The sequence below is a fragment of the Dermatophagoides pteronyssinus genome, unplaced genomic scaffold (assembly GCF_027571235.1).
Source record: "Dermatophagoides pteronyssinus isolate colony J.1.1.1.1 unplaced genomic scaffold, Derpt_VIB-CSIC_2022.12 sq0001, whole genome shotgun sequence".
Classification (NCBI taxonomy): domain Eukaryota; kingdom Metazoa; phylum Arthropoda; class Arachnida; order Sarcoptiformes; family Pyroglyphidae; genus Dermatophagoides; species Dermatophagoides pteronyssinus.
Genome location: NW_027461525.1, coordinates 5,610,001 through 5,621,754, shown reverse-complemented (window position 1 = coordinate 5,621,754; position 11,754 = coordinate 5,610,001). Strand labels below are relative to the sequence as shown.

The 11,754-nt window shown below is 29.1% G+C and overlaps 5 protein-coding genes across 5 annotated transcripts in view; 2 read left to right on the top strand and 3 right to left on the bottom strand.

Moving 5' to 3' along the window:
* The first annotated feature begins 93 nt into the window (after window positions 1-93).
* Dysb (dystrobrevin binding protein dysbindin) lies at window positions 94-3,869 on the top strand. Its single transcript, XM_027348934.2, has 3 exons — window positions 94-230; window positions 2,898-3,011; window positions 3,074-3,869. Exons 2-3 carry the CDS (start codon window positions 2,950-2,952, stop codon window positions 3,804-3,806), a joined length of 795 nt encoding a protein of 264 aa, XP_027204735.2. The 5' UTR covers window positions 94-230; window positions 2,898-2,949; the 3' UTR covers window positions 3,807-3,869.
* Window positions 717-2,929, top strand: LOC113798403 (uncharacterized). Its single transcript, XM_027348935.2, has one exon. The coding sequence runs from the start codon at window positions 1,942-1,944 to the stop codon at window positions 2,671-2,673; it is 732 nt and encodes a 243-aa protein (XP_027204736.2). The 5' UTR covers window positions 717-1,941; the 3' UTR covers window positions 2,674-2,929.
* Window positions 3,870-3,872: 3 nt separating the features above from the next.
* On the bottom strand, window positions 3,873-4,640 carry SdhD (succinate dehydrogenase, subunit D). Its single transcript, XM_027348936.2, has 2 exons — window positions 4,474-4,640; window positions 3,873-4,423 (listed from the first exon to the last, which is right to left on the bottom strand). Exons 1-2 carry the CDS (start codon window positions 4,505-4,507, stop codon window positions 3,939-3,941), a joined length of 519 nt encoding a protein of 172 aa, XP_027204737.2. The 5' UTR covers window positions 4,508-4,640; the 3' UTR covers window positions 3,873-3,938.
* Window positions 4,641-4,694: 54 nt separating this feature from the next.
* On the bottom strand, window positions 4,695-8,085 carry LOC113798397 (gamma-1-syntrophin-like). The gene is made up of 4 exons (XM_075820840.1): window positions 7,925-8,085; window positions 5,979-7,367; window positions 5,180-5,896; window positions 4,695-5,109 (listed from the first exon to the last, which is right to left on the bottom strand). The coding sequence occupies exons 1-4, from the start codon at window positions 7,931-7,933 to the stop codon at window positions 4,792-4,794; spliced, it is 2,433 nt and encodes an 810-aa protein (XP_075676955.1). The 5' UTR covers window positions 7,934-8,085; the 3' UTR covers window positions 4,695-4,791.
* Window positions 8,086-9,878: 1,793 nt separating this feature from the next.
* The window catches only part of CysRS (cysteine--tRNA ligase, cytoplasmic), a 2,738-nt gene continuing 862 nt past the window's right edge, over window positions 9,879-11,754 (bottom strand). The window contains exons 2-4 of the mRNA XM_027348930.2: window positions 11,031-11,754; window positions 10,870-10,973; window positions 9,879-10,798 (exon numbers count right to left, since the gene is read on the bottom strand). The exon at window positions 11,031-11,754 is cut by the window's right edge and continues 654 nt beyond it. Of these exons, the coding sequence (XP_027204731.2) occupies window positions 9,985-10,798; window positions 10,870-10,973; window positions 11,031-11,754 (1,642 nt within the window). The 3' untranslated portion in view covers window positions 9,879-9,984. The remainder of the gene's footprint in view (window positions 10,799-10,869; window positions 10,974-11,030) is intronic.

The window sequence follows — 11,754 nt, the reverse complement described above, 5'->3', positions numbered from 1 at the left end:
AATTTGGCGCCCAAAATATCCAATGAAAAAATTTTTTCATTGCGATTGCGCGATTCGAAAATTTGTTGTTGATGATGATGATGATGATAACATTCGATCGAATCCAAAAATAAGTTTGTCAGCTGTGTAAAACCAAATACACGAATTGTGTTTTTTCATTTTCAAAAACTTCAAATTTCATTTTGTTTTGAAAATTTTTTCAATTTTCAAATTAAAAATTTGGAAATGTGGTAAGTAAATATTTCATTTTTGTCTGAAAAAACCCACCAATCAACCTACATGATTTAAAAATGTTTCAAAACAAAACCAAAAAAAAAACTTGTAAAAACATTTTTTTGTTTTCATTCAAATCATAACATTAAATGTCTATTAATCAATAGGTTAATCAAGAAGTTGATTAATTAACTTGTGTTAATGTTGAATTTATGTAAATTACACCTGATTATTAATTTATTCCACTATTTATATATTCCATGTTTTCAATACACAATCAATGTAAATATTTTCATTTTTTACTTTCATCACAATCAAATTGCAATCAATCAATTCGAAAAAGTGAAAGAGATTAAATCAATCCAATGATGTTTTGATCATAAACATAAACATTCACACAAAATCATTCACATTTGAAGAATTTTAATTGAATTAAAATTCAAAAACAAAAAAAAACTTTAAAACTTTTTTTTAAAAAGATTTTCTTTCATCACTTCAATATCTCCTGTTTGTTGTATAATTGTGTAAATGTATCCTTGGTGTATAAGTGCGTGTGTGTATTATCAACAAGCATCGCCACCACCACTATTTTGTCCATTTGGCAATTTGTTTCCAATTTGTTTTCATATACACATCATATATTTGAAACGACCTGTTCAAACATCATTCAAACATTCAATTCATTGAATATCGTTACCAACCAATCAACCAACCATCCTGAATTGAATAACGCCAATTTATAAATACTGGTGTCCAGTCTATCTGCAAAAATTATTCATTGTTTTCTCTTTCTCCAATGATGATTGATTGATAATTTCCATACAATTAAATTTTACAAATTTACATTTTTCCCCACACACACACGCCACTTTGCTTGTGAATTTTTCATTTTCATTTTCAAATTTGAGCACTTAATAATTTGTTTTTGTTGCTGTTGTTGTTAGTGATAAGTGTGTGAAAAAATATGACGTGACATGATTCGTAGAAGTGAAAAATTTCAATTTCAATTTTATCTTCAACAAATAGATTGATAGGATACACTAGCAACGGTAGTAGCAATTTATCATTCGAATCGAAATCAAAATTGAATTGAATTGGTGATATCGTCATTTGATTTCATGTACACATCGTACATACATGCACACATTAAACTCTTTTTTTCAAGATTCACAATCTCAAATCAATCAAAAACAAAATCAAATTTTTGTTTTATCAAACCAAACACCAAAGACAAAACAAACATAGACATCATTGAAAAACAACAAACTTTTTTCATTTCATTTTTCAAATTTCTGTTTTTTTTGCTGTTTTTGTTGTTGGTCAGTTGGCCAAATATCCATCAATAGGCCAAAATACATACATCGATAGATAGATAGTGGTGGTGGTGGCTAGCCACACAACAACAAAAGCGTTCCAAAGAAACACACCACACAAACAAACAACATACAGCTAGCGTGACAAACTTTTTCGTTTCGTTTTTTTTACCTTTTTTTTCAAAATTTTGTGCTACTACTCGAGGCTATTGTTATCATTTTGTTTTTTCGTTTTTTCATGCTAAAAATCTTCATTCAACATATTTTGTCTGTTTGTAACACTTTTAGAGAATCTTTTTTATTTCTCCCCCTTGCTTTATGCACCGAAAACAAACAAAACATTGCTCGATTCTTGGCCTTGATTTTTGATTTTGAGAGGGGAGAATATTCCTTGTTGAAGCAGAAGGATTGAAAAATGGCATCAGCACCGATCATAATACCGATTCTATGTCTGATAATTGTAGCTGTTTTTTTAATACTTTGTACATATCGTTTATTAAGAAATTTATTTGGTTGTCCACATCAAAAATCATCATATTTATTTGATACAATTAATCAAAAACGAAAACGTCGTTCAGTTTTACCAACAACAAATCCATATACAATTGATCCATCATCATCATCATCACCATCGAATGGTAGTACAGCAAGTCCAAATTCTGTTTATTATAAAGGTGGAATATTACTTTATCCAGCATTAACAACAACTACTATTGCTGGATCAGCACCAAGTCGATCTCCATCACCACCATTAATTGATAATCAACAACAACCATCAAAACATCAACAACAATCACCATTTTCATCTGATAATAATAATGATGATGATTTGCAAGATGAAATTATCGATTTGGATACAGTTGATACTCAAATCGGTGATGATGATAATGGTGATGGCCGTGAATCATCAACATTTGCCACTATTATTACTGATTTAACACAATCATCACCAAATAGTAATAGTACAACAAATGATGATACTCATAATCTATTAACAATTCATTCAACTGATTCATCATCACCTGAACATTTACGAAATAGTTATCATTTTAATCCTAACGAAGATAACAATGATGATAATGATAATAATGATGGTCAACATCATGGTGGTGGATGGAATAATAATCAATTCGAATCGGATGTTTGATTTGATGTTCGATTCTATATCGATCCAACCAGCACCGACATCAAAATATTTTTCGACTTTCTTTGATGATTTTTTTTCAAATTTTCAAAACACATCCACATTACTTACATTACATTACATATCTACTTTTTTTATAATTTTTTTATATAAAGAATTTTTGTATCATTTTTTGACATTCAAATCAAGCCATAATATTATAAATATCTTTTTTTTTACTTTAAAAGAAAAAACGATTAAATAGATTTATTAAATTCAATTTTGCAACAAAAAAAAACTATGTTTGTTCAACAAATTCGTGATCGTTTACAAAATCTTGTACAACAAGATCTTCAATCAAGGTAAATATTATTTATCCAGGTTGATTTTTGATTAATTTTTGTTTACTTTTTTTGAAATTTAGTCTTCGAGAATTGACTATTGGTACTTTAGTATCTTCGAATCAGTCGGCTACATCTACATCAATTGATCGATCTGATTTCCACAGCCATTATGATGATTTATCAGATGTTAATCTTTTAGCCGGTATTGATATTGTTGATTATTTTCAACAACGTTGGATTGAATTACAAAATCAAACTAAACAGAATGTAACGAATGCTAAACATTCGTCTAAAACGATTCAACAAATCAAATGTAAATTTGAAAATTTTAATAAAATCTGTGATGATTTGGAAACCGATTTAGATCGATTAGTACCGGAAATTTGTGAATCGCTTTTATCGATCGAAATAGAATTGGAACAATCATTATCATTGGTGAATAAATTGAATGAAGCAATTATCGGTCTAAATAAAGAATCAATTGATCAAGATTTTGAACAATGTAAATCAGAATCGGAACAAAAAATGAATCAAATGCTGGTTCGTCGTGCAGAAGATCTAGTTCTTTATGAATCACAATTAAATTCAAAATATGAACGACAAGAAGTAGAAATACTTAAAGAAAGACAGCTAGTTTTTCAACAAGCATTTGAAGATGAACTTCGTATTTATAAAGAAAAAGGCCAATTGATTAATAATGAACCACCATCATCATCATCATTATCGAAAGATGAAACAAAATTGGAAGATATATCATTAGATTTGGATCCAAATGAAGTTGATGAATTGGAAAAATTTTTAGAAAATGATTGATTAGGAGAAACCATGTATATAAACCATGATAAATAAAGAAAATTTTGATTTTTTTTTCATAAATACTTTTCTTTTTAATTCTTTTCCATGATTCTCAGTGTCTAAGTGTTATTAGATGAGGATAGGGTAGATTTACATTTTTGCAAACATTTTGATTGCAGTTGCAGTACCAACATCACTATAATTTAGATAAAACAGGCCAGCCAATGCAACCATTGATACTAAATAAAGACTTAGCAAAGAAATTTTCGGTAAAACATTACCAACTAATGATGGTCGTATATAATCAACAACAATAGCTTCAAATCCCCAATGACAATGTATTACAAGGGAAAATGCCAAACAATAATCTAATATTGGATTTGGATAGATTAATGCTGCCGGTATTATAGCCAATAATGCAGCTGAAACAATTTTTTCAATGACCCAAATTTTTGCATGATTATGTACACCAGATGATGATGATAATAATCGTTGAGCATTGAATTTTATTGCCGGTTTTTGTATTTGATTTAATAATGATGATGATCGTGATAATAATGGACGAAATGATTGCTGGTGAATGGTGGTGGTGGTCTTCGAATGAATATTGCGAATGATGATTTGATGTTGTCGAGCTTAATGATAAAATAATTAGAAAAATTCTCAGAAAATATTCTAAACTTACCATTTTTAGCCACTAAACGAATAATTAAACTCATTTTTTTGTTATCAGTTTGTTTTGTTTTCTTTCAATAGATCAGATCAGTCAGTAAATTATCAGATTTAATAAAAGAAAGAATGTTTTCCTTTCTTTCAATATTCCCAATGACACGGTGTTATTGTGTCTATTTCTACACTAACGAATCAGGTAAAGTTAAAATATTTACACAACAAGAACAGCAAAAATTTTAAATCAAAATTTTTATTCGAAATCGACATGATCAAAATGCAAAATTATCACAAAAAATAATAAAATAAATTTGTTAAATTAAAAGTTATTTTTTTACATCGAAAGACTAAATACTTTAGCCCTTAAAAATGAATGAATCGAAAATATGATTGTTTTCAAACAACTACAACGTATAACATGTTGAACAATTTGAACATTATGATGATTCTTATGATTATCATTCGAATCAATTAAAAATGATAATGATAATATTTCTTGACCATCATCGGATGAATGTTTTAATTGATAAAATTGATATGACCAAATTAATTCATTATGTTTTGGATCATAAAAACTAAAACCCATTTTCCAATCAATTTTAAATGATCCGATTATATTCAGCGGTTCCAATGCGACGGTATAGATTTTACACTAAAAATTGAAGAAAAAAAACGATTATTATTCATCCAAAAAATGAGTAAGTTAATTCAGAAAATATTACCTCATTTTTTAAAACTGAATAATAATTTGCTAAATTCCAAGCATTATTCAAACGTTCTAATTGTCGATAACATTCAGTGGAAAAATATTTTGCTTCCAAACCATTTGTAGTGATGATAAAACTTGAATCTTGTTTATTATTGCTATTATCGATTGGTTCGATTGATTTCAATTGACAACGAAAATCTGATTGATAACAATGCCATGATTGTTCAATGGCCATCAAATCTAATTCATTTTCTAAACATTTATTCAATTTTATCAAACGATTTGATGGTGGTTTCGTTTTGTTGTTATTGTTGTTGTTGTTGTTATTGGAACAATTACTTTGATCACTTGTGGTTGTTGTCGTTGTTGTTGTTGATCCAACACTACCTAAACTACTACCATTACTATTTGTACGATATTTTCTTTGTTTTTCTCGTTGTTGAAATGATAAATTTTCAAATTTTCTTTTATAATTTAGCAATGTTTCAATTGGTGGACATTTGAAAAGAAAAATTTTTCCACCTTTAATGATTAAAAATCTGGATAACCAACGATATTGTTGATGATGATTAGTAGAAGATTTTGGTGATAAAAAATTTGAAAATAATGAAGATTTTGATGAAAATATCGATGATGATGATGATGATTCAATAATCATTCGACGTTCCGAACAATAACCCATATAAAGAAAATGTTCATTTCGAGGTAAATGTTTATTGAAATTTCGTATCTAAAATTCAAAAACGAAAAACAGGAAAATATTAGATTTTTTCTGGCTTAAAAAACAAAAACATCGAGGTAAGTAAACTTACGAAATTTTCTTGCAAATTTTCAATTGTATTTTTAATCAATGAAAACCATTTTCGACATATATCTTCATTTAAGCATTCGATGATAATGGAACCATTATTGCTCGTCGTGGTTGTTGTTGTTGGTGAAAAAATTTCAAAACCCGAATCACGTATTCGATCACTAAACGATACAAAACGACTTATTGTGGATGCTAAAAGATTGATACGATATCGATGATTATCATCATCATCATTATTGTGGTCAAAATTTTCAACTGAAGAATTCAGATGATGATCATCTTTTAATGTCAAAGACATTTGTCGATGTTTGATGGTGGTTATTGCTTCAAGATCAAGATCATCAGTATTTTTTTCATCATGGTTGTTCGATAACAAAATCTTATCAAAATTTTGTTGCAAATGTTTCCATTTTCGATCGAAATTCATAACCGATTTAGTATGTTTTAATAATAATGAAACGATTGGTCCACATTCAGCCAATAATCTTAATGTATCATTATGTGTATTATTTTCATTAATAGGAACATCATTAACCGATAAAATTTGATCACCGATAAATATTTTACCACAATTTTGTGCTGGTGAATTCTGGCGTAGACCAACAATTATAACCGGTATACCAAAATCACATCCACCAATAATCTGAATACCTAAACGTTGTTGTTGATGACAATCACGATTCAAACGAACTAATCTTGGATAACGTCCTGGAATTTGATATTTTATCTCTGATCTACCATCGTCATTATCATCTGGATGATAATCTTCATCATCATCATCATCTTCAGATTCTTCAAATGTAACAACACCTTCATCATCCTCATAATGATGATTTGCTGTTGTTGTTTTTGATAATGGTGTTGGTGGTGGTGGAAAATTTCCAACCAAAAAATTTAAACTTGAAGAACTATTTTGGCTAATCGAATTGGAACGATTTTTTTGTTGCGATTGTGGTTGTTGTTGTTGAATCGATTTTATCGATTGATGGCGACTTAATCGTTTGAAAAATGTTGTCGATGGTGTCGACTGTTTATTGTAAGTTTCATTCGTTGATGATGATGATAGATTTTGATCTCCATTCGATGATGATGAAATGATAATAAGATCACGATCTTTCAACAATAATTTACTCAAAATAAGATTATTTAAAGATGTTGTTGATGATAATCTGCCATTTACTGTTTGTTGTCGAAGAAATTTTCTGGGATGATTACCATCTGAAGAATCATTGAATTGTTGTGATTGTTTATTATTGTTTGATGATGATTTAGATTTTTTACTTAAACGTAAACTTTGACTACGAAATGGAAATCTTCGAAATGTATTTCCATTTTGTTGTTGTTTTTCAATTTTTGTATCCAACGTTTTATTCAGTTCAGATTTCGACATCTAAGAAAATTTGTTTAGAAAAAAATTCACAGAAAAATTATTTTTAAAAAAAACTGAAAATTTTTAAAATTTAAAAGATGCGTATCAAAATGAAATGAAATTGTTTATATTATATCATCCTCATATCGCGGGATTTTTTCCATCATCCAGAAGGAAGTGAATTGATCACGCGCGCGCAAAAAACATTTGGTTTTTCCCAAAAATCGAAAAAAAAATTTGGGTCAATTTTGAATTGAAACATTGAACAATCATTCGATGATGATGATGATTGTCATCCATACAACTCATTCACGCTCACTCAAGTGTTAATAATATTCCAAATAAGGTTGTTTTTTTTTAATAAAATCGATGAAAATTGAAATTCCAATGCAAACGAGTTAAAAGGTAGTGATAGTGGTCATTTTTGTGATTATCCATCCATTCCAATTCAAATACACTCGGTACAGTGACCCCTTTTTTTCTCACGAAACAAAAATTTGAATTAATTTAAAAAAAACATCTGCCCATTCATAATAGCATATCTATTGTGATATGTTTTCAATTTATTTTCGCACAACCTGTTGCATATTCGTGTTTGACGCCCGAGAATTCTATTCAAAAAGAAACAAAAAAACTTGTTGTTGTTTTCGTGGTTGACATGCATCCGTAGAACATGACAATGATCAAGATAACTGATGATGGCTAAAGATAACAAAGTTTTCCATCATCAAAGCCACCACCACCAACATTTTTCATGGATATTCAAAATAGCCAAAGTTATTTGCAATATGTAAATTATTGAAAAAAGTTATGTAAGAAGAACAAAATAATAATAACCGACACTCATATATTCACGGTTATCATCATGCGATGATTCATATATGAAAAGGCTAATTTTGGAAACAATAAAAATAACATGTGTTTATGGTTGATGGTGGTAAATATTAACTGTTAACAAAACATTTGAACAAAACTATTACACCACTAAAAACAACACACAATCATTACACCAAGAACAACAAAACAAAAACAAAAAGAGGTCAACCATCATTGGGTCATCATCATCATTATTATCATGTGAAAAAACACAATGAGAAAAAAAACAACTAATTTTCGAAATGTTATGGAATTTTTTGTTTTTTTCATTTCATTTCAAAACAAGCCATTAAAAGGATTGTCATCAATTAGTTAGTTTACCTTGTCAATCAATCAATCAATCGATTAACAGCATTATTATCCAAGTAAAATCAATCAACAACAAAAAATTTGTTCAGAAGAAAAAACACTTTGTGTTTTTTTAACACATTTGTAGGATGTCAACGGATGAAAAATATTAATCAATATTTTTTTCTTCAAATGGAATTTTTCTTCTTTCATTTCGTCTCGTCTTTCTTTATCACATCACATTTTTTTGATCGTCGTTGTCAATGGTTATTGTCATCATGTTTTTTTAAGGAAACAAAAAAATGCTGCTTTTGGTTTTTTTGGTCGTTATCTTTTCTGGCCTAGATGATGATTAGTTTATGGAGATAATATAATATCATTGTTATGGTAACAATCAAAATTTTTGAAAAACGTAAAAACACAAAAAACGAGAAATGAACGATGTTTGTTGTTGCTCTGGATAATTCGATATAGTTTGTTCAGGATGATGGAAAAAATCATTGATCACCATCGATCAATGATCATTATTATCGATTAATTAGCACAGCACACACACAGATATTGAACAAAAAACATTGGGAAAAAATCATGATGATTGGAGAAAAAAATTTTCACTAAAAATCACAATCAATAACAAACAACAACAACAACAAATATGGACACAACCGGTCTTCGTGTTCACACACAATGCGAATGAAATGAAATGAATGAAACTTTATCGCGTTTGAAATGAATGGATGTTTTGGAAGCCAAGTTTTTTTTTGTGTTTTTTGTTTATGTTAACTCTGCAGAGAAAGTTGTCTTGTTTTTCTCTCTCAACAATATTTCAATATATTTTCAACGGCACAACTTTGGATTTATGTTTGGTTTGCTTGCTTTGTTTGAATGAAATTTTTTTTTTAAAAAAAGCTAGGTTCTCTCTCTTTTCTGATCAATCATCCGATGATGATGATGATAATGATAGTGGTTATTGTTGTTGCTGCTGTTATTATCATCGTTGTCGTCGTTGATGATGGCAAAAGTTTAGTTTTCCACCATCAAACAAATTTCAATGCTATTTCACAATATCTCGTCAAACAACGACGATCAACGATTATTCGTTTCTCACACACACAAACAAACAAACAGACAAACAAAACAACAGAAGCAGAAACCAATTGTCGTTCATATTGTGTGAATGAATGAAAGTTAGGTCTGTCTGCTGTGTGTGTGTTACACATTCAACAATGGATAAATGAATGAATGAATGATGGTGGACATCTGTTATGTTTTTCATTCATTTCATTTCGAATGAAATGAATTGGAAAAATATGGTGGTTGGCAGCAAAGACAGCTTCCATTCCATGATGATAATGATCATTTTTGATGGAAATTTTGTAAAAAATTTTATTTTTTTCAAGAAAAAAAATGTTTTTGGAAACAATAAAAAAAATTATAAAGAAATTGATTTAATAGAAAAAAAATTTTTAGTTTTTCAGTTCTTTTCACTTTTCTTTTTCAAATAATCATTATATTTTTTCTCTTGTGCTTGAAAACGTTTGGCGATTTTTTTCATTGCACTTTTTGTTAATTCTTCACCTTGGTGATCATGTGTTGGTATACCATTATCATCAAATTTTGAATATTTATCCATTTCTAAACGAAACATTTTTCGTGGATCTAATGGTGGTTCAGATTCTGCTTTTTTTTGTTGTTGTTCCAATAATTTCTTTTGCCGTTGTTCTTCAGCTAAACATTTTGCTTGTTCCTGTTCTTCAATACGTTTTAAACGTTCTTGTAATAATATTTCTCGATCGACTAATTTTAAACGCCATTGTTGTTGCGGTTGTTGACCAATACCATTATCACCATCGCCGGTAGTTTCTAAATCTTCCATTCGTACACCTAATTCCGGAAAAATATCATCACGTATACGATCACAAAGTTCAAATAATTGTTTATTTTTTAAATCACGCGCTAAACTACGAATTTCATCGCGAAGTTTTGCAATTGTTTCAATATAAGGTAGAATTATTTCTTCTTTGTTGCCTGTTGATTCATCGTTGTTGTTGATTCGTTGAAAACCAATCGATTGTTGTTCATCAAAAAAACTTGAACAACCAAATATATCCATTATTTGGGTTAGATATTGTGCAATTATACGCAACAGAATTGGATTCGATTGGTTTTGTTTCATCTGAATGTAAATATTCGTTACACTTAATAAACGACGAATTTCTTCACATGCTTTTTTTGTATCAATATTATCATGTAATGCTTGATCAATTCGATCAACATGATCGATGAATCTACCAGAAAAAAAAACAAAAACAAAACAAAAAAATCATCAATTAAAATAGCAAACTTGAAAAAAACATACTTTTCAAAAAGATTTTTTTCCAAATCATCCCATTTAACTAATCGTTTTTCCATTGTCATTTTTTGACTTTGCCTGATAATATCTTTGACTGTAAGGAAAAATTCCTGGAAAAAAACAAAACAAAATTAGATACTTTTTTCGTAACTGTAAAAAAATCTTACATTTAAATTTTTTTCAAAATGCAGTGCATCATTCATTGAATTATCACTATAATCCAATGTATCTTTCCATGAATGTAACAGAAATACTAAACGTAATTGTCGAGCAGTAATTGTTTTCAATGCATCTTTAATTGTAATAAAATTTTTCAATGATTTTGACATTTTACAACCCTGAATGGTTAAATGTCCTGAATGTAAAAAATAATTAACCCATTGTTCACCGGTATTAAAATAAGCTTCTGATTGTGCCATTTCATTATCATGATGTGGAAATCTTAGATCAATACCACCTGAATGAATATCCATTTGTTTACCAATAATTTCCGATGCCATAACTGAACATTCAATATGCCAACCAGGACGACCATTACCCCATGGTGATTTCCACCATGGTTCACCTGGTTTCGAATTTTTCCATAAAGCAAAATCATTTTGATTACGTTTTTCATCACTGATATTCGCCGTTGTTGTTGTCCCAGTCGTTGATGATAAATCACCTTCACCTTCAGCTAATGCTTTTGTATCACCATAAGCTTCGGGTACTAATTTTGCATAATAATGTTTGGGTGTTTGGGCAAATTTTTCCGTATCAAAATAAACAGAACCATTCGATTGATAAGCATAACCATTATCGATAATTTTCTGAATATAATCAATAATTTCTGGAATATATTCAGAAACACGGGTTACACAATCCGGTGGTAGAATATTCAATGCCAACATA

Bases quoted from the DNA above. Each gene is read 5' to 3' on its own strand.
- Dysb (XM_027348934.2), top strand. From the start codon at position 2,950: ATGTTTGTTCAACAAATTCGTGATCGTTTACAAAATCTTGTACAACAA. The intron at 3,012-3,073 runs GTAAATATTATT...TTTGAAATTTAG, and splicing joins CAACAAGATCTTCAATCAAG to TCTTCGAGAATTGACTATTG.
- LOC113798397 (XM_075820840.1), bottom strand. The intron at 5,897-5,978 runs GTAAGTTTACTT...TTTGAATTTTAG, and splicing joins AAAATTTGCAAGAAAATTTC to ATACGAAATTTCAATAAACA. The intron at 5,110-5,179 runs GTAATATTTTCT...TTCAATTTTTAG, and splicing joins ATTCAGTTTTAAAAAATGAG to TGTAAAATCTATACCGTCGC.
- LOC113798403 (XM_027348935.2), top strand. From the start codon at position 1,942: ATGGCATCAGCACCGATCATAATACCGATTCTATGTCTGATAATTGTA.
- SdhD (XM_027348936.2), bottom strand. From the start codon at position 4,507: ATGAGTTTAATTATTCGTTTAGTGGCTAAAAATG. The intron at 4,424-4,473 runs GTAAGTTTAGAA...TTTATCATTAAG, and splicing joins TCGTTTAGTGGCTAAAAATG to CTCGACAACATCAAATCATC.